The sequence below is a fragment of the Somniosus microcephalus genome, chromosome 4 (genome assembly GCF_052327205.1).
Source record: "Somniosus microcephalus isolate GS21.2 chromosome 4, FLI_Smic_1.0, whole genome shotgun sequence".
In the NCBI taxonomy this organism is placed as follows: domain Eukaryota; kingdom Metazoa; phylum Chordata; class Chondrichthyes; order Squaliformes; family Somniosidae; genus Somniosus; species Somniosus microcephalus.
In genome coordinates this window covers 171,806,378-171,828,789 of record NC_140990.1, presented here as the reverse complement: position 1 = coordinate 171,828,789, position 22,412 = coordinate 171,806,378, and the positions used below count along the sequence as shown (strand labels likewise).

Genomic DNA, 22,412 nt, shown 5'->3' with positions numbered 1-22,412 from the left:
AAAACAGAATAGGAAAGAATGGAAATCAGACGGGCGGTTACCCGGCTCTTCAAACCCACAACAAGATCCGCTTCTCGGCAGCTGGGCGAGATTTGTAACTGTTTCACGGGCGAGCCCGGGGGAGGGCAGCTTGGGTTCCCGCTACAGGTAGGAGAAACTTGGAGCCCGGAGCAAGGGGCCGGCGGCACTAGGCAACCTGTCTCTCTTATAGGGGGAAATCCAATTTCGCAGAATTTTATTTTAGCAATGAATGGATGGGGAAAATAGGAGACTGGAGCCCACTTTATCTGTTCCTGTCTTGCTGTGTCTCATTTCTGTGTCTCTCTCGGTCTGTGTGCCTGTCGCCGTCTCTTTCTGCCTTCCTCTGTGTGTGTCTCTCTATCTGCCTCTCTATCTCTATCTCTGCCTCTTTCCCTCTGTCTCGCACTCTGTGCCTGTCTCTCTGTCTGGCTCTCTGTCTCTTTCTGTGTCTGCCTCTGTGTGTGTGCCTCTATCTATCTATCTATCTATCTCTACCTCTCTGTCTCTGTGTGTGTGTCTCTCTCTCTCTCTCTCTGTGTGTGTGTCTCTCTCTGTGTCCCTCTCTCTCTGTCTCTATCTCTGTCTCCCTCTCCGTCTCTCTGTGTGTCTCTATCACTCTGTATGTGTGTGTCTCTCTGTTTCTCTCTATCTCTGTCTCCCTCTCTCTGTCTCTCTATCTGTGTGTCTCTCTGTCTATCGCTCTCTGCGTCTCGCTCTCTGTCTTTCTGTCTCTCCCTGTGTCTCTATCTGTCTTTCTGTGTCTCTATCTCTCGCCCTGTCTCTCTATCTCTCTGTCTCTATCTCTCTCTGTCTGTCTCTCTCCCTGTCTCTTTCTCTTTCTCTCCCTCTCTATCTCCATCTCCATCTCCCTCTCTCTCTGTCTCTCCCTCTCCCTGTCTCTATCTCTCTGTCTCGCTCTCTCCCTGTATCTCTATCTCTCTCCCTGTCTCTTCCTGTTTCTCTATCTCTCTCTCTCTCCCTCCCTCTCTCTCCCTGATTCCCTCTCTCGTACAATTGGCGACTTCGAGATGGAAGTTGTGAATAAGGGAAACAGAGAGAGAGAGACACACACACACAGAGAGTGATAGAGAGAGACGGAGAGAGAGGGAGACAGAGTGAGAGACACAGAGAGAGAGACACACACATTTTTCACCGAGCCGGACTCCGCGGTACCGAACCAGCAATCGGGGGCTCGCTGTGGTTTGTTTCATACAGAAATCCCCGTCTCTTGTAACCGATTCCCGCAGATATTGGTCGCCCCACGGCTATTCGGGATAATGGTGTTTAATCCGGGTCTAATTCTTCTTTAATTCCAATGTTACTGGGACAGACCCCACCCCCTCCCTGTAAATGAACAGAAAGCCCCCGTTCCAGTGCAGGGACTGAGCTCCTTCCCCCGCCCGGCCTCTTCCAGTTTCCCCGTTCTCAATCCTGAGGCAGCAGCGCCCCTTCCGAGAGAGTTTGCTCACAGCCCGCAGGAGGAGTGCGGCTGGCCACCGGGAGAGTGACCACCCCGGGAGAGTGACCGCCCGGGTCTGGGAGAGTGGCCGCCCCGGGTCTGGGAGAGTGGCCGCCCCGGGTCTGGGAGAGTGACTGCCCGGAGAGTGGCCGCCCCGGGTCTGGGAGAGTGACCGCCCGGGGTCTGGGAGAGTGGCCGTCCCGGGTCTGGGAGAGTGACGACACGGGCAGAGTGACCACTCCGGGGTCTGGGAGAGTGACCACCCCGGGAGAGTGATCGCTCCGGTGTCTGGGAGAGTGACCGCCCGGGGAGAGTGACCACTCCGGGGTCTGGGGAGAGTGACCGCCCCGAGTTCAGCCCGCTCGGTCCCAGGCACTGCTTCCAGTCCACATTAATCGCCGTGCTTTGCACACTCTGCGCCACTGCTCTGAACTTCATTTGTGCAATAAAGCCGCTCACGTCCCATCTACCTGTCTGCATTTGGAAAGATGGTGCAGTTTGCGATCTAACAAAACTTAATTTGTTTAATTTAATTTCTAACCCGCGTGTCCAGAAAACCGAGAGGATTTCCAGGCTTCGAGTGAGGGTATCTCACAGAAACAGGGCAAGGTAGTCTCTCCATTGCAGAATTTTTTTAAACAGCTATCACGCTGTCCCTATGAGCTGATCGCCTCGTTGTACAATAATAGTTCCAAACCCTCTGTAATTGCAGTTGCGAGCTCGAACCTTTTAGTATGGCCCTAAACGGCGCCGTCTCAACTATTTACATGAGCTCAGACTTCAGAAGCCAGCGTGGAGAAGCCGACAGTAAACTACACAGTTCGGTGCAGTCAGGTTGTTGAGTTCAAATACCGTGAGAGTTTGAATTCAGTAAAAAAAAATCTGTTAAAAAAAAACAGTAAAATTGGCCATGAGCTTTCGGATTATGGCTAAAAACTCCAACTGGTTCACTCATGTCCTTTAGGGAAGGAAACCTGTTGTCCTTATCCGAGCTGGCCTATATTGGATAGGCTAGACGGGAAAGAAAGGCTGTTCCCACTAGTTGATGATACAAGGACTAGGGGACACAGATTTAAGGTTTTGGGCAAGAGATACAGGGGGGATGTGAGGAAAAACGTTTTTACGCAGCGAGTGGTGACGATCTGGAACTCGCTGCCGACGGAAGTGGTGGAAGCGGAGACACTCAATGTTTTCAAGGGGAGACTGGATAGGCATTTGAGGGAAATAAACTTGCAGGGCTACGGGGATAGAGCGGGGGAATGGGACTGACTGGATTGCTCTACAGAGAGCTGGCACGGACTCAGTGGGTGGAATGGCCTCCTTCTGTGCCATTATGACTCTATGAAATGGATACAGTGTTTATGGAGGAGATGGATGCAGTGTATATAGAAACATAGGAGCAGGAGTAGTCCATTCGGCCCTTCGCACCTGCTCTGTCCTTCAATCTGATCATGGAGGAGATGGATATAGTGTGTGCTTCGAGGATATGCATACAGTGTATATAGATGCAGTGTCTTTGGAGGAGTATGGTTAATATGGAGGCAGTGGAAACAGTGAGTGTAGTCAGGCTAATCAAGGGAAGCATCATTGATTCCTACATCACCTGACATCCAAAAGCACTTTCCAGTAGCTGTCACTAGAGCTGAAATCCCTGTTGATTTTCCTCTCTCTGGCACAGGGGTGGCAAGGCCAACTATAGCATCCCAGCTTCACAGTGGCTGAGACCAACTTAACTCATCACACACCAGTGATCTACCCTGACACCTTCTGGCCTGTATGGCTCAGCTACTCAGTGCTTAACCAATGGGATAACTGTGTTTGTGTGCATTGTATCAGTGGAGATTCTGTGTGAGCATATGAACAGTGTGTCGGACATCATGGTGAGTCATCCATTTTATTATCCAAAGTTTAAGCATAGGCCAGAAGCCTCTCCTGTTAATGTGTCTGAAAACTGTCATAGATGGAGAAATACGGACATCATCTTGAACAATGGCATGTCCTATTCTCTTTGTGAGATCATTAACACTCCTAATTCTAATATTCCAAGCAGTTCAGTTTCCAGGCGTCCCATGACCTAAATTAAGAGGGTATCCTTCTATCCATCTCTAGGACTAGGTGACACAGCCAACTCTTGTGTATTCCATGTTGCCTTCACACTTTCCTTGAGGAGTTGTCTCTTTGTTATTGGGCAAGTTGCTTCAGCTCTGATACCACTTAAGCATCAGGCAGTAGTTTCACCTGCATCAGCTCCTCTCAATTTTCCTCTCTTGTTCCTTCTAAGCTCCAACTACCTTGTCCTAAGCAATCTTCCCCCGCCCTGCATTGTCACTGTGCTAAAATCAAGACTCATCGCACATAGTTTCTTTCCCAGGATTTGAGTGGTGGATCTCCTTAGCTCCCTCTATCTTTTCCTTCTTCCTACAGTCTTCAGGCTCTTAAAACTCAAGCTTGGCATTGCCTAATCGGCACTACCTGATTCACCCCATCATCACTCTTTTCAAACTTAGTGTTGTCCTGCACTAGGGGCTACATCTAGATTTCTCAGTATAAGAAAGAAGAAAAGAAAGACTGGCATTTCTGTAACGCCTTTTATGGCCTCAGGACGTCCTAAAGCGCTTTAAGATCAATGAAGCGCTATTGAAGTGTAGTCACTGTTGTAATGTAGGAAATGCGGCAGCCAATTTGCGCACAGGAAGGGCCCACAAACAGCAATAAAAGAAATGACCAGATCATCTGTATTTTAGGTGTTGGTTGAAGAATAAATATTGGCTAGGAGATGGGGCCTCAGTTTGACATCTCATCCGAAGGACAGCACCTCTGACAGTGCAGCCGTCCCTCAGCACTGCACGGGTGCTCCGGTTTCCTCCCACAGTCCAAAGATGTGCGGGTTAGGATGATTGGCTATGATAAAATTGACCCTTAGTGTTAGGGGGATTAAATACGTGGGGTTACGGGGATAGGGTGGGATATGTGTTGGTGTAGGGGTTACGGGGATCGGGTGGGATATGTGTAGGTGCAGGCTCGATGGGCCGAAATGGCCTCTATCTGCACTGTGGGGTTTCTGTGATTCTGTGGAACGTCAGCTAGAGATTGTGCTGAAGTCTCTGGAATGGGACTTGAACCCACAACCTGCTGACTCAGAGAGCACGGAGTGCCCAAGTATGTTATTGCCTGGGCTTCTTAGAATAGCAGGCAACTTGCCACCATCAGTGCAGCACAAACCTCCCTCAGCACTTGCCCCACCTTGGGAGTGGTCCAAATTTTATCCCACTGTAATTTAACTGTGAATAAAAACAAGAGAATTTTTTTCTCTCTCCCTATTTCCCGACTAACGATGAAATGTTCCCTTACCTTTTTTGGGCTGTGTTTAGTTTACGAAGGAAATGTTTAAAGCTGCACAGGGATATGCTGGTGCGAGACTAGTCATTAGCTGGGAGCTCTGCCTAAGTGAGTGGGTTTTTTAAGCTTTGTTTCCTTTCCGTCAAAATTAGACACTTTCCCACCCAGTGTCGCACCAAGTTCTCTCAGGTCCATTATAGCACAGGCTGTACACAGACTGAAGCTTGCTCTATGCTGCCCTAGTAAAGAAAAACTTAGAAAGACAGACTTGCATTTAAATAGCACCTTTCGCAATCTCAGAGCAAATTTAATACTTTTAAAGTGTAGTCACTGTTGTGGGAAATGCAGCAGCCAATTTGCGCACACCAAGGCCCCACAAACAGCAATGCGATAATGATCAGATAATCTGTTTTAGTGATGTTGGTTTTGGGATAATGTGTGTCCGTGTGGTGAAGGTATTCCCACAGTGCTGTTAGAGAGGGAGTTCCAGGATTTTGACCCAGTGGCGATGAAGGAACGGCGATATATGTCCAAGTCAAGATGGTGTGTGACTTGGAGGGAACTTGGAGGTGGTGGTGTTCCCATGCACCTGCTGCCCATGTCCTTCTAGGTGGTGGAGGTCGTGGATTTGGGAGGTGCTGTCGAAGAAGCCTTGGCGAGTTGTTGCACTGCATCTTGTAGATGGTACACACTGCAGCCACGGTACGCCGGTGGTGGAGACAGTGAATGTTTAAGGTGGTGGATTGGGTGCTGATCAAGTGGGCTGCTTTGTCCTGGATGGTGTTGAGCTTCTTGAGTGTTGATGGAGCTGCACTCATCCAGGGAAGCGGAGAGTTTGTTATGTCGGCAACAGACATGAGATGATGGGCAAATGAATGGTGCTAGTTGCTCATATTAGGAGGAAATAATTTAAAAAATGAGGTTCGGCACATTACAATACAAGATTTAAAGAGTTATATTGATGCACATGTTAGTCACCCTTCATTTGGGCCAGACCCCAAATTTGAACTACTGCATTCCCTTTTCAAGGAAATAAAATAATAACTTGCAGATAGACTGCATCCCCAGTACAAACTGATGAGGCCTATATATGAGTAAATATAGTATGCAAAGCCATTGGTGACTCCTGTCTTAAATTCAAATGACTCAGAAAGCTGGTTAATAACAGATCCTGAGCAAATGAGCTGTAATCAGGATGGTATAAACTGTATGATTCCAATTGCAGCATTTCCTCCTCTTCCTTTTCCCGCTCCCCACACACACAGAGCAGTGATCAGCGTATGTGTCTGATGGTTATTCGATAGTGTGTGTGAGACTAGTGTAACCGCTGGAGAGATTGGAATCAGTAAGCTGTTTGCTTTTTTTTAAACTATAGCCGACCTGTCTGCAGTTTTGAAAATCCTTCTGTGGCCACAGCACTTCGTGCCAGAGCCACATCCTGGCATCTTCCCAGCCTGCATCCCAATCAAACATTATTATATATATTTTTTTTAATTCCCTCTGGGCATCTCTCCTGCTCCCCCTCCACACCCTCCTCCCCCTCCACATCCCCACTCCCCCTCCACGCCCTCCCCCCCACACCCCCGTCGCACAACTCCGTGCCTTTTAAGGAGGAGGAAAGTTGCATCAGTGACAGCTTCAAAACTCCCTGTACCTTGGGAACTATTTTGTAACACAACGAAGGAAGCACTTCTTTACACAAAGGATAGTGGAAATCGGGAACACTCTCGCCAAAAATGCCGTTGAGGCTGGGGGGGTCAATTGAAAATTTCAAGACTGAGATTGATAGATTTTTGTTAGGTAAGGGTATTAAGGGATATGGAACCAAGGCGGGTAAATGGAGCCATGCTCTAATTGAATGGTGGAACAGGCTCGAGGGGCTGAATGGTCTCCTCAATGTTCCTATGATAGAACAGATGCCCAATTTAAAAGATCAGTTCACTGAGACTCCTGGAAGCAATTGGCAATCAGCTGCAATAAATAAGAGAAATGTTATCTTTTGAGTGTAAATAATGTGGCCATGGGAACGAGGCCACAGTTCCCTCTAGGGCCTGCCTGACATGTTATTTGGTAGGCGGGCTGTGCCAGTCCAAGGTTGTCCAGGGTCAAGTACAGTGCCAAACATAGCGAGGCAGTTCGTTCATTATGTTTGGTGTTACACCTCTCACCATGGAAGTGGGAAGTCGGGTCACCTGCAGGGGAAGGGAGGCTGTCCTGATGAATGGACGAGCTTTGTAGTCTGGCCCTGAGTCAGATTCGGCCAACAAAAAGGGAGGGATTCTTTTGTCCCTGTTTAAAGGAAAGCAGATTTCTTCTTTTAACTATTGGCCGCGATGCACAAACCGGTATTCAGTTACTCCTGACATCCAACAACTAATGGAGGCTGACCATCTTTCTTCCCTCCTCTCCCCAAGGCGCTGACTCACCCGGTTCAAAAGACACCAGCATCCTCCGATACTCGGGCTGAATGTCTGCTCTTTGTGCCTGAACCTTGAGAGTGAGCAATAAGAGGCTGCTCAGATGTGGATGCACCACAACCTGGCCTGATCCACTGATTGACCAACACATGTACATCCCAGAAGGTGATCAAGAGCTGGATCACTGAATGATATTTCCCCCCCCCTCCTTCCTCCACTGCATTCCTAGCTTAGCAACACAGAGGCCCATTGTAGCATCCACTCCACCCAAACTGAGATCAACTGACCCAGCACAAGTCCATCCATGGCTCCATTTTCCTCACTCCACAATTGGCGGCCGTGTCTTCAGCTGTCTAGGTCCCAAGCTCAGGAATTCCCTCCCTAAACCTCTCTATCTCTCTCTCCTTCTTTAAGCCGCTCGTGAAAACCTACCTCTTTGACCAAGCTTTTGGTCACCTTTCCTAATATCGCCTTATGGGTTCAAGTCCCACTCCAGGGACTTGAGCACATAAATCTAGGCTGACACTCCAGTGCAGTACTGAGGGAGTGCTGCACTGTCAGAGGTGCTATCTTTCGGATGAGACATTAAACCGAGGCCCCGTCTGCTCTCTCAGATGGACGTAAAAGATCCCATGGCACTATTTCGAAGAAGAGCAGGGGAGTTATCTCCCAGAGTTCTGGCCAATATTTATCTCTCAATCAACATAACAAAAACAAACCTCTGGTCATTATCATATTGCTGTTTGTGGGAGTTTGCTGTGCACAAATTGGCTGCCGTGTTTCCCACATTACAACAGTGACTACATTTCAAAAGTACTTCATTGGCTGTAAAGCGCATTGAGATGTCCAGTGGTCGTGAAAGGCGCTATATAAGTGCAATTCTTTCTTTCTTATGTGGCTCAGTGCCAAATTTTGTTTGATAATGCTCCTGTGAAGAGCCATGGGATATTTTACTACATTAAAGGTGCTATATAAATGCAAGTTATTGTTGTAACTCAAAGTTACATGTAAACAATCAGTGACACACTCCCCTGATAGTTTAGCTAATAAATTCACTACACAATACGGCACTGAACCATATAGATCAGAAAGGTACCAGGTTCACTCCCCAGTCTGTAATGAGCTAATTGAGGGACAGCCAATTTGTGCACAGCAAGGTCCCACAAACAACAATGTGACTATGACTAGATAATCTGTTTTAATAATGTTGCTGAGTGATAAATATGGGCCAGGACACCAGGGAGAACTTCCCTGCTCTTCTCCAGACTCACCACATGACATTGGGGGCCCTTCCCACAGTCGATCCGCCGATAAAGCTCCCAAATCACAATGTTTTACTTGGAAGTAAAGTCTTCATGAGATGTCTGGGAGTTTCCATAGAATCACAGAATGATACAGCGCAGAAGGAGGTTATTCGGCCCATCGTATCTGTGCTGGCTCTTTGGAAAAATGATCCAATTAGTCCCACTCTCCTGCCCTCCCTTATAACCCTGCAATTTTTTCTGTTTTTTACACTCTGTTTCGGACTCCTTCCCTTCCATTTCCAGCAGGAGAGCGTGGAGCAAAGAAGTGGGCAAAGGAAAGACAGAGAGAGAGAGGAGAGTGTGAGTGAGTGAGTGAGTGAGTGAGTGAGAGAGAGCGTGCTGGAGCGAGCAGCAAAAAAGTTGGTGATGGAAGGCAGTGAGAGTCTGCAGAGCTGAGAGCAGCCTCTGCTGGCAAGAAGCCAAATGTTTCTACCTTCCTGGGAAAGAGAAAAACATACTTCATTCTAACAGCTGCTGCAGTCTGTCTGCAGCCTGTGTGATGTCAGTTCAGATCCAGGTTGGGGAAAAACTGCTTCAGAGCACTTACTTGTCAATTGCCAACTTGGAAGTCCCTTTCAATCTCAACCGGGCTCCCCTGATGATGTGACACAGACCTGGAAGGACCCAGCTTCCTTCTCTAATTTACACTCAGATTTTGGATTGGAGAGGAATTTTCCTGACTTTTTTCCCCTTACTGGCCCTGGGTTTTTCTCTTTTTTTTTTGGTCTTTCCCGGGAGATTACAAGGCTGCGAGGGTTGGGAGAGGGGCGATTGGGGGTGAGTTGTAGGAAGGGTCTAGTCATTATGCTCCAGGAATCACGAGTGTGGGACAGGCTTGATCGGCCAATTGGTCTTTTCCTGCCCTTCATTTTTGTATGTTCATAAACTATCCATGTCATAGAATCATTCAGCACTGAAGGAGGCCATTCGGCCCATCGTGCCTGCTCCGTCCAGCTCTTTGAAAGAGGCCCACTCCTTTGCTTTTTCCCTATAGCCCTGCAATTTTTATTTCCTTTTCCAAGTATTTATCCAATAGTTACTATTGAATCTGCTTCCACCACCCCTTCTGGCAGTACCTCCAAGATCATAACAACCCGCTGCGTAATTTTTTTCCCCCTCATCTCCCCGTCATTACTTATGATTGATTAGAACACACTGGCACAGTTATCCAGCTCCAACTTCTTAAATTGTAATTTGTGTTTTTTTAAAATAAATTCCTGCCAAAATGTTTTCGCATTCCCAAAGCAACATCCTTTTCCTGATTCTAATGAATCTAACAGTACTGGGAAAGATCTTGCAGGTTCCGTCCTTGCCTGTCTCGTTCATTCCCTTGACTTGGCTCATTCCGAAAGCCCCCCTCACCCCCCATTTTTTTTTGTGGATGCCAAAATTGTCCACCTGTTTCTGGTTCGTTATTAAACGCCCAGTGTTTAGGTTCAGTGCTAATTTAAAACGCATGACCCGCACGCGACTCATCATAATGGGAATGCTGCTCGATTCTTAAAAAGCGAAAGAAAAATAGTTGGCCAAGCACACACTTGCCCCTTTAACTAACTACAGTTAACCACTGGCCTCTTGTCCATCCCCTCACCCCTCCCCTTCCTTCTCCCCACCATTGGCACTCGTCCCTAAGCTCTGGAATTCCCTCCCTAAACCTCTCTACCTTTCCTACTTAAAACCTACCTCTTTGACCAAGCTTTTAGGTCACTTGTCCTAATGTCTGCTTCTTTGGCTCAGAGTCAATTTTCTTTGTCCGATTTACGCTCCTGTGAAGCACCTTGGGACGTCTATGTTAACAGAGCTATATAAATGCGAGTTGTTGTTCAGTGAGCACTTGTTTCTTTTGAGCCGCCCCATTAACCGACTGTCAGCTCCTTTGCCAATAATATTTCGCACAATGTCTCTTAGTTTGAGCATGTAAGAAAACAAGAGCAGACCGCAAGTCGGAACCATCTGAAACCATTTATATATTTTTGTCAAATCTTCCATCACAGCTACAAGCAACACAGAGCAGCTGAGCAACAGAAAAGTTGTGCAAACATTTTACTGTGAATTCCTGGGGACTGAATAACATGTGTGGGACAGGGTTTGACTGCAGTAGTCATTTTAAAGACAACTTAAACTCCACATATATAAGAGGGAGGGGGCGAGCATGCAGATACTTTTTCTGGAAATTCAGTGATGTGGAGAGACTGGAGAAGCTGGGATTGTTCTCCTTAGAGCCTTAAGGGGAGATTTAATAGGTGCATTCAAAACTATGAGGGGTTTTGTTAAACTATACAGGGAGAAACTGTTTCTACTGGCAGAAGGGTCGGTAACCAGAGGACACAGATTTAAGGTAATTGGCAAAAGAACCAGAGGACAGATGAGGAGACATTTTTTACACAGCGAGTTTTTATGTTCTGCAATGCATTGCCTGAAAGAGCGGTGGAAGCAGATTCAATAGTAACTTTCAAAAGGGAATTGGAATATATACTTGAAAAGGAGAAATTAGCAGGGCTATGGGGAGAGAGTGGGGGAGCGGGACTAATTGGATAGCTCTTTCAACGCGCCGGCACAGCACAATGGGCCGAATGGCCTCCTTCTGTTCTCTATGATTTTATGTGTGTAGTGAACCACTCAGTACTGATACTCCCCTGGGCCCTTGTTTCTTCCTTCCACACTCAGGGGTGAGTAAGTTGCAGTGGTCCCGGAGCTCTCTGTTGCTGATGTTCATGCTGTGGTTGAGTTATGAGCAGTAGCTCTGGTAACTGATGTACATTTGTGGAATGACAGAGGCCGAGCTTCCTTTGAGGTTCTTTGAAACAGATGGGCTTTCCAGATGTGGCGACTGTACAGTCACATGATGCAAATGTGCTGCCTTGGCAATATTTTTAAAAAATTATTTATGATCGGCGTTTTGATGAATCTTAAATTCAACCCAATGATTTTGTTTGAAATATGCATATATAAAGCATCATAAATCACTCTTAATGTGGTGCTATCTTTCTTTATCATCCATCCATGAACACAGTTCTGAGGAAGATCCTCTCTTGCCCTTTGCTTTAAATGGAAGAATGCAGACAGCCTAATTAGAAATAGAAAGACAGAAAGAAAGACTTGCATTTATACAGAGCGTTTCATGCACTCCTGATGTCCCAAAGCGTTTTACAGCCAATGAAGTACTTTTTGACATGTAGTCACTGTTGTTGGATGCTGCCTGTGCTTTCCTGCTATTGGGAGATGGGAATATATTGTGTCTGCCCACATAGTCCTGTCAGGAATCACTTCCAAGAACTGGGAAACGTTCCCTACTGCAAGAATCAGATGGGAGGGCAATGAAGACAAGGGAGTTAGAGGGATCGATCCAACTGAGGCAAATAGGGCAGAGAGCGGATGGAGGAGCTCTAATCCAACCAATCGAGGGATGGAGGAGCTCTAATCCAACCAATTGAGGGATGGAGGAGCTCTATTCCAACCAATCGAGGGATGGGCTCTAATCCAACCAATCAAGGGGTGGAGGAGCTCTAATCCAACCAATCGCGGGATGGAGGAGCTCTAATCCAACCAATCAAGGGATGGAGGAGCTCTAATCCAACCAATCGAGGGATGGAGGAGCTCTATTCCAACCAATCGAGGGATGGGCTCTAATCCAACCAATCAAGGGGTGGGCTCTAATCCAACCAGTCGAGGGGTGGGCTCTAATCCAACCAATCGAGGGGTGGGCTCTAATCCAACCAATCGAGGGGTGGGCTCTAATCCAACCAATCGAGGGGTGGGCTCTAATCCAACCAATCGAGGGGTGGGCTCTAATCCAACCAATCGAGGGGTGGGCTCTAATCCAACCAATCGAGGGGTGGGCTCTAATCCAACCAATCGAGGGGTGGGCTCTAATCTAACCAATCGACGGGTGGGCTCTAATCCAACCAATCGAGGGGTGAAGGAGCTCTAATCCAACCAATCGAGGGATGGAGTAGCTCTAATCCAACCAATCGAGGGATGGAGGAGCTCTAATCCAACCAATCGAGGGATGGAGGAGCTCTAATCCAACCAATCAAGGGGTGGGTTCTAATCCAACCAATCGAGGGGTGGGCTCTAATCCAACCAATCGAGGGGTGGGCTCTAATCCAACCAATCGAGGGGTGGGCTCTAATCCAACCAATCGAGGGGTGGGCTCTAATCCAACCAATCGAGGGATGGGCTCTAATCCAACCAATCGAGGAGTGGGCTCTAATCCAATCAATCGAGGGGTGGGCTCTAATCCAACCAATCGAGGGGCGGAGGAGCTCTAATCCAACCAATCGAGGGGCGGAGGAGCTCTAATCCAACCAATCGAGGGGTGGGCTCTAATCCAACCAATCGAGGGGTGGGCTCTAATCCAACCAATCGAGGGGTGGGCTCTAATCCAACCAATCGAGGGATGGAGGAGCTCTAATCCAACCAATTGAGGAGTGGAGGAGGGGCTTTAATCTAGCCAATCATGTGTCAGAGAGGAGGGGGGGCTCTAATCCAGCCAATCATGCGTCAGAGAGGAGGGGGGGCTCTAATCCAGCCAATCGAGCGTCAGAGAGGAGGGGGGTCTCTAATCCAGCCAATCATGTGTCAGAGAGGAGGGGGGGGGGCTCTAATCCAGCCAATCGAGCGTCAGAGAGGAGGGGGGAGGGCTGTAATGCTCTAATCTCTTTATGTGGCTCAGTGTCAATTTCTGTCTAATTACGCTCCTGTGAAATGCCTTGGGAGGTTTCACGATGATAAAAGCGCTATATAAATCACAGAATCACAGAATCACAGAAACCTCACAGTGCAGATAGAGGCCATTTCGGCCCATCGAGCCTGCACCGACACATATCCCACCCGATCCCCGTAACCCCTACACCAACACATATCCCACCCTATCCCCGTAACCCCACGTATTTAATCCCCCTAACACTAAGGGTCAATTTTATCATAGCCAATCAACCTAACCCGCACATCTTTGGACTGTGGGAGGAAACCGGAGCACCCGGAGGAAACCCACGCAAACACGGGGAGAATGTGCAAACTCCACACAGACAGTCACCCGAGGCCGGATTTGAACCCGGGCCCCTGGCGCTGTGAGGCTGGATTAGAGCCCCCCCTCCTCTCTGACGCATGATTGTCATTGTTGTTGTTGGGTGACCAAAGGCTTACTGCCATGAATATTGGTTCCTGGGAATAGCAGGGGGGTGCAGAAGAAGCAAGCTGGGTCTCGGCGGACAATATGGAGTTTTAATGAACTGATGGTGTCTCTCTTGTCTGAACTCTGCCCATTCTGGCACGGATTGCAGCAAGCTAATCTCTACATCATGACAGCTCACTGAGGACAGGAGGCCTTTCTGTGTTTAAAGGACGCTGTTTAGCACATAAATGCTTCCTGTCATCACTCGGCTTCCTTATCCATGAATCCGATGCAGAGATAGGCTGGTTTTCATTCAGCTAAGATACACACAGTTATCAGCACTATAAATAAAACGCTATCACATCGATCCTAGAGATTCTGGAAACAAAGCGCTTTTCAATAGGCCTTTTCTTTGCAATTGTTTTTTTTTGCCTGGCCTTTATGGAGTTTTTTTTTGTACTCCTGAGATAAGGGAGAGCACATTTCCATTTTTCATACCCAGTGCCGGCATCCAACACTCCCAAATCGAGTGCAGTGCTGCTTAAAATCTGATCACTGCCACAGAAAGCATAACTGAATCAGCTACTTGGCTCAGTGGGTACACTCTCCTCTCTGAGCCGGACAGTTGTGGCAGCATTTGAAGAAGAGCAGGGCAGTTCGCCTTGTGCCCTGGCCAATATTTACCCCCTCAACCAAACAGATTGTCTGGTCATTTATTTCATTTCAGTTTGTGGGACCTTGCTGTGTGCAGCCTGGCTGTCGCGATTCCCTACATTACAACAGCGACAATACTTCATTGGCTGTGAAGCCCTTTGGCACGTCCTCATGTTGTGAAAGGCGCTATATAAATGCAAGTTCTTCCGTTATAGCAGGAGCCATGTGCAGAGTTAATGTCGTTCTACAGAGCCCCAAATCAAGTGGAGTGTGAGTTGGGCTCTGATTGAAGGTCACTTTACACTGCTCGTTGGTACGGGTTGAGGTGTGCAGTCAATATGGCAGATAGTTTTGTTCTGCAGGTGTCCCAAGCATTGTGGGTTATAAGGGTAAAGGTCAGGACATGTCTATCATTGTGCCCGACCCATTGTCATTGTCCAGGGGCAGGTAGACAAGAAGTGCTTCATAGGATCACTTTTAATTTTAAACAAAAATTGCAGCGAGGCAGGATATTTTAAGCAAACGTTTTGGATTTACATTTTCAACTTCTGATCTTCATTTAGTTGTCACAGTTGGTGTTCAGCTATTGTTCAAAGCATCTTGGCGAGTTTAAAGCCATTCCAAGTGTCTGATGGTCACGCACCTGGAGTGATGTGCTCCTTTCACATCTAATTGCAGGAATGGCACTTGATCCTACTCCTGATCCTCAGCACCAGTGAAAAGGCTCTGTTATGGTGTGTGTTGGGGGTGAGGGGTCGGTTGCCAACCCGCCAGGATTTTCCTGCAGTCTCCAGGAATTGAAGATCAAGCTCCGGAACTCTGCTGCGAGCAACCCAGGAGAAAAATAAGAGGAGGATTATAAAAAACTGACACCTTGAGTCTCTTCGCCTGGAGCAAGCGGAAGCCAAGCGCAGGCAGCGCAATGAGCGCACGTCAACCCAAGCACCCCACCCACCCGTCCCTTCAACCACCGTCTGCCCCACCTGTGACAGAGACTGTAGGTCCCGCATTGGACTAATCAGTCACCTGAGAACTCATTTTTAATGTGGAAGCAAGTCATCGTCGGTTCTGAGGGACTGCCTAAGAAGAAGAAGTTGTTTTAAAAAAAAATTCTTTAAACAATTTTTTTTATCAGTTCTAAAAATATTGGAGATGGGGGGGGGGGACAAAAAGCTGTTTGACTGACAGTCAAGACTCATCCAATCGGGTAAGGAAGGGTTTGTTCACTTTCCAATTGGTGTAGGAAGGAGTGTCATGAGGATGGGCGTGTTGGGCGACCAATGGCTGGAGTGTGAGGGCGGGACGATTGGCAGTGAGAGGTCATGTGATGAAACCTCCAGGTATACGTCCCACCAGAGTTGGCCACACGAGTTGAGGGGACTGCACTGGCTTCCACCCATCACACAGTAAGGGGTCGATTTTGTCGAACCTGTCGGGAAGAAGGCGGGACTTCCCCTTTCGGGTTTCTGACCCGCCTACTTCGACGTCCGACCAATCCGTGCGATTTTCCCTTGATTGACCTTGTTGAGCCCACCGCCCAGCGGGCTCAGCAGGCCAATTAAGGGCCACCCGGCAACAGGTGACGTCACAGACTGCAATTTCATCTGTCAAGAGTTTTGACAGATGAAATATCAGTGTTTTACAGCTATTCGAAGCTGTCAAACACTGACAGTCTGATTTCTAAGATGAGACCTTCTGCGCAGACTCATTTAGAAATCTCAGCAGCACTAAAAGCTGAAGGCTGTCACTTTTGACAGATCGCAGCTGTTCAGCTTTCAGTTCCGGCTGAGTGATGCATCTCCCGACGGCTACAGGAAGAAAGGCTGTGAAGGTAAGTAAAGGTAAGTAAAAGTTCTTTACACACTTTAGACACACCAAACACACTTACCTTTACACTCATGCACCCATCACTCACCTGAGCACCGACATCGCGACCCCTCCAACTCATTCAACCCGACGGCCCGCTGCTCTAACCTGGCGTGGTTTGGAGCCGTCGGGAAACCCACACGAAACCCCTCAAAATGGGGATTAGGCTAAAAACTGCCTGTTAACTAGCTGTTAACAGGCAGTTAATTGGCACTAATCCCTTCCAGCCTGGTTTCGGTGGGTCCCAGTGCGGGGCAGGTACCCGCCGCCCCTGAAATTTACGTGGGGCGGGGTTTTGGGCGGGATGGTGTCGGGACCCCCAAAGTCGGGATTTTCCACCCCCCCCCCCACACGCCTGAAACCCCGCCTGACGGCTCCCCGAAAATCTAGCCCTAAGTGTTCCAGGAAGAGGAGTGACAGACGGCAGAGAGCAACTGGTGGCTGAACGGAGCTCTTCAAGAGTTTGAAATGTAGAGCCAACCCCGTTCTCCCTTATTATCACACTCGAGGAGCCTGTGTACAGCACCGGCCACGAGCTGTGGTGCAAAAAGGAAACTGTAAAAAGTGCAACAGTCGTGTTCTAGTCGGACCCAGCTCCCAGTCTGGCTCAGCATATTCATCCAGTCAGTAGTCGAGTGAGACTAGGGTCGGCAACTCTGGTTGGATGTATTCCCAGAGGTTTCATCACATGCCTTGCAAAGTCAGGTGGCCCTTCAATGAAAGTGTTCAAAGCAAATGAAACAAAACACACCCCATTTTTCTTTTAATGCACTTATGATTTTTCTTCCTGGATTTTTGCTCGCAGCAGTGTCCAGCAGATTAATCTTTAATTCCTGGAGACTCCATAAGAAACAGGAGCAGGAGTCGGCCATTCGGCCCCTCGAGCCTGCCCCACCATTCAATAAGATCATGGCTGATCTGATCTTGGCCTCAACGGCACTCCAGGACAATCCTGTCAGACAGACTGAAGAACATCCAAGGTTTGGTTGCTAGGCTGGGCTGAGTCGGGGTTTTGAGTAACAGTCGACCCGGGGACGATCCCACATCTCAGTTGCCATTAGTCCCCGTGTGAACCTTGAGGATGAGTGTCCAGAGGTCAAGGAACCGTGAGGGAAATGGGGGCAGAGGTGGGAGAGTGTCTCAACCTGAAAATCCAAGCTGAAGGCACAGCTGTCAATGGGTGGGGTGAAGGGAGCGGGGGGGATGTGCAAGAGGCCAGAATTGGAGGAACATAGAGATTTTGGAGAAGTGAAAATAAAAATAATAGAAGACGGTAACCGGTTTGCTGGCGGTGCCAAGCGTGTCATGGCGCTGTCCTCCCGTGTATAAACACAGCGCGGTGTCTTGTAAGAGAGGTGTTGCCAAGGCAACGTGCCCTTTAAGGGAACACAGGAGTGTGACCTTTACACAGGCAGCAGCAAGGCTGCTAATGAATAATGAGGTGTTAACGTTGACACAGGCAGAGACCCTCACTGAAAGGATTAGCATTTGCAAAGGTGAACACAGGGCCGCGTTCAGTGTGGACTGCACTTAAAAGAAAATCCATTGTTTCTGAGAGAAGACTTTGTGGAAATATTCAGTCTTGGCCTTTCGCTTAAGAGGCAGTTTTCTTTAAATATACCTTTTGTGTCCTTCCGTTCCAGGGAGACTGACCTCTCTACTCCCATCTCCCCCATTTAGGTTTGTAGTCAGTCACTGGTTGCCATAGATTCCCTTTCGCTGGTGCTTGCTTAGTTGTGATTGCGAGAGAACGGTATCTGTGTGTTGGTTCCCAAGCCCAACAGCAACTCCTTTTGTGGAATCAGAAACTTCACAGCACGGAAGGAGGCCGTTCGGCCCATTGTGCCTGTGCAGCTCTCTGAAAGAGCTTTGTCCCATTCCCCATCACCCTTTCAAAATCTTTGTACTTCACTTTTAAGAAAGAAAGACTTGCATTTATGTAGCGCCTTTCACGACCTCAGGACGGCCCAAAGCGTTTCACAGCCAATGAAGTACTTTTTGAAGTTGTAATGTAGGAAACACAGCAGCCAATTTGGGCACAGCAAGGACCCACTAACAGCAAGGTGATAATGACCAGATAATCCGTTTTAATGATATTGGTTGAGAGATAAATATTGGCCAGGCCACCGGGGAGAACTCCCCTGCTCTTCGAGTAGTGCCATGGGATCTTTTTACATCCACCTGAGAGGGCAGACAGGGCCTCAATTTAACATCTCACCCAAAAGACGGCACCTCACGACAGTCCAGCCCTCCCTCCGTACTGCACTAGAGTGTCGGCCTAGAATTTGTGCTCAATTCTCTGGAGGGGGGTCTTCAACCCCCAACCTGCTGACTCAGAAGCGAGAGTGCTACCCACTGAGCCACAGCTGAACTCTGTTCTATCATTGGAAGGGCCTCAGTCTTCCAACCCTGATGCAATGAAACTCTCCCCTTGCCCCCCCCCCCCCACCCCCGACCCTCATGAGTTCTGCCTTTAAAATCCCACCTAAAATGCATCTCACTTTGACAGTGCCTTTGGCCACTTCCTCTACTACTACAACAACAACTTGTATTTTGATAGCACCTTTACGGTAGTAAAACCTCCCAAAGTTGTTCTAACCTCCGTCCTACTACTGAACCCTAACTGGGATATTCCTGTTCACAGTAAACAAGAGAGTTATTAAAACAGCGGGCAAAGGCAAATATTCAAAGAGTCTCATTTCTAGATACCTGGCGTCAGTAGTAACTGTTGTTTCTCTTGTAGGAGAGGTACCGTGCGGGGAACATTTAAATGCAAAAGAAGCAGGTTACATCACCTCACCTGGATACCCACATGACTACACGCCGCACCAGAGGTGCGAATGGGTCATTCATGCACCTGAGAACCACCAGAAGATTCTGCTGAACTTTAACCCGCACTTTGAACTTGAAAAGCATGACTGCAGGTAACAGTTAACAAACTTTACCGAGGTGGAATCGTGTTTGTGAAAAGTATATACTGAAAATATCTATATATATCATTCTATGAACTTTGTGTTTGTTACACCTATTTCCAACGGCATTTTATGGCAGACGCCGTTTTGAATGTGCCAAACGCTCACAGTAAGACACATGTAGAGCCCCCAGAAGCAGCACAGTAAACCCCCTAGACATACACTAATCTCAGGCCAGGGAAGGGTTCCTCTGCGTTAGTTGTAGTGAAATGGTAAATCCCACTCGCACAGGCCTTAGAGGAAATTTTCACTCCTTCCCCCCGCCTGATGTACAGTTCCTGAAAGGTGGGAATTTGTAGCAGGGGGGAGCTCATTCTCAGCGACACCTCTTGGACTAGTTGCACCCCTCACATTTCGACGGGGGCTGTGAAGATCTGACTTACATAGTGACAGGAGGAGGCCATTCAGCCCCTCGAGCCTGTTCCACCATTCAATTAGAGCATGGCTGATCTGTATCTTAACTCCATTCACCCATCTTGGTTTCCTATCTCTTAATATCCTTATCCAACAAGAAGCTATCTCAGTTTTGAAATTTTCCATTGACCCCCAGCCTCAACAGATTTTTGGGGGAGAGAGCTCCAGATTTCCACTGCCCTTTGTGTGAAGAAGTGCTTCCTGACATCACCCCTGAACAGCCTAGCTCCAATTTTCAGGTTATGCCCCCTTGTTCCGGACTCCCCCCACCAGAGGAAATAGTTTCTCTCTATCTACCCGATCAACTCCTTGAAACACTTCTTAATCTTTTATACTCGAGGGAATACAAGCCTAGTCTACGCAACCTGTCCTCATAATTTAACCCCTTTAGCCCCGGTATCATTCTGGTGAATCTATGCTGCACCCCCTGCAAGGCCAATCCCATCATCTGATTTTCACGGCAGTGTAACCAGTACATGAGGCTCTGTCTGTCTGTTTCTCGCTCTCAACAAATCAACTTTACACAAACCGAGTAGCAGGCAATGTGCTATAATCACTCACAGCCTGAGAAACACTTAACTCCACTTAGCTGTAAAGTGCTTTGGGACGTCCTGAGGTCGTGAAAGGCGCTATCGAAAGGCAAGTCTTTCTTTACATGGTTCTGTTTATTGTTTAATTTGACTCCTGAATTCTGGAATAGTGTGAATGTCGAATTCTAATCAGGAGTGTATAGTTACATTCCGGTGGGGCCCACTGACCTCCAAGAGCTATTGCCTTGAGATCTGCAACCACCCTTGTCATGGCTGTGTTTACGAACAAGCCCCAGGGGGACGTGGATCAGTGGGAACTTGCACCATCTGGTGTTGTGCTGGGTCTTACTGACCCAGTACAATTCCCAGCCTGTGCCCAGTCAGATGACCTCTCCAGGTTTTGATAAAGAAAGACTTGCATTTCTATAGAACCTTCCATGTCCTCAATACGTCCCCAAAGCACTTTACAGCCAGTGAAGTAATTTTTTGAAGTGGAGTCGCTGTTGTAATGTAGGAAACGCTGCAGCCAACTTGCGCACAGCAAGCTCCCACAAACAGCAATGCGTTGAGGACCAGATAATCTGTTTTAGTGATGGTTGAGGGATAATTGTTGGCCAGGACTCCCCTGCTCTTACATAGGATTACATAGATTTTTACAGCACAGAAACAGGCCATTCGGCCCAACTGGTCTATGCCAGTGTTTATGCTCCACACGAGCCTCCTTACCCACCTTATCACCATATCCTTCTATTCCTTTCTCCCTCATGAACTTATCTGTTGTGTATGTACCTTTAAGGGAATAACTGGTCTTAGACTGCAGTACCGGCAGTGACCACTCCTGTATAAAAGGCCCTAGCAGGCTTCTGTAGTTTCAGTTTCAAGCTGCCTCTTGTTCAGTAAAGTACCTGTTAAACTGTTCTCCCGAAGTCCGTGTATTATTGAGGCGCGGACTTTACATTATCGAGCTTCTCCTTATATGCAGCTATGCTATTCACCTCAACCACTCCATGTGGTAGCGAGTTCCACATTCTCACCACTCTCTGAGAAAAGATACTTTGGTATCTTGCTAGTGTGGGTCTGAAATGGCAGCTGAAGTTCAGGGACCCAAATATGGCACCTTGGCCACATACTGAATATATTTTTTGCATGATAGCATAATGCTTATTGATGACTTGATTTATCAATGAAGACAAAACTGCCTGCAGTGCTTTAGGTCTCACTTTAGCCCCAAACAAATTCAAAACATTTTCTTTGTTTCCAACAACAACTTGCATTTATATAGCACCTTTAATGTAGTAAAATGTCCCAAAGGCGCCTCACAGGAACGATTATCAAACAAAATTTGACACCGAGCCACATAAGGAGGTATTCGAGCAGACTTGGTCAAAGAAGCAGGTTTTAAGGAGCGTCTTAAAGGAGGAAATGGTGGTGGAGAGGCAGAGAGGCTTAGGGATAGATTTCCAGAGCTTAGGTCCTTGGCAGCTGAAGACACGGTCACCAATGTTGGAACAATTAAAATTGGGGATGTGCAAGAGGCCAGAATTGGAGGAGCACAGATATCTCGGAGGGTTGTAGGGCTGGAGGAGGTAACGGAGATAGGGGGGGTGAGGCCATGGAGGGATTTGAAAAGAAGGATGAGAATTTTAAGGTTGAGGCGTTGCTCAACCGGGAGCCAGTGTAGGACAGCGAGAACAGGGGTGATTGGCGAACAGGACTTGGTGCGGGTTAGGATATGGGCAGCCGGGTTTTGGAAGAGCTCAGGTTTACGGAGGGTGGAAGATGGGAGGCTGGCCAGGAGAGTGTTGGAATAGTCGAGTCTGGAGGTAACAAAGGCGTGGATGAGGGTTTCAGCAGCAGATGAGCTGAGGCAGGGATGGAGTCGAGTGGTGTTACGGAGGTGGAAATAGGCAGTCTTAATGATGGTGCGGATATGTGGTCAGAAGCTCATCTTGGAGTCAAATACGACTCATGTGAACAGACTGGTTCAGCCTCAGACAGTTGCCAGGGAGAGGGATGGAGTCAGTGGCTAGGCAACAGAGTTTGTGGCGGGGATCGAAAACAATCTTCCAAATATTTAGTTGGAGGAAATTTTTGCTCATCCGGTACTGGATATCGGACGAGCAGTCTGACAATTTAGAGACAGTGGAAGGTCGAGAGAGGTGGTGGTGAGGTACGCTGGGTATCCTCAGCATACATGTGGAAACTGATGCTGTGTTTTCGGATGATGTCGCTGAGGGGCAACGTGTAGATGAGAAATAGGAGGGGGCCAAGGATAGATCCTTGGGGAACACCAGAGGTAACGATGCAGGAGTGGGAAGAG

At 47.9% G+C, this 22,412-nt stretch overlaps 1 protein-coding gene across 2 annotated transcripts in view; it reads left to right on the top strand.

The window, feature by feature from the left end:
* LOC147119990 (neuropilin-2-like) overlaps positions 1 to 22,412 on the top strand; it is a 111,321-nt gene that overhangs the window by 1,182 nt on the left and 87,727 nt on the right. For both annotated transcript variants that reach the window (XM_085985461.1, XM_085985462.1), the window contains exon 2: positions 18,920 to 19,100. In XM_085985461.1, coding sequence (XP_085841587.1) covers positions 18,920 to 19,100 — 181 coding nt within the window. The remainder of the gene's footprint in view (positions 1 to 18,919; positions 19,101 to 22,412) is intronic.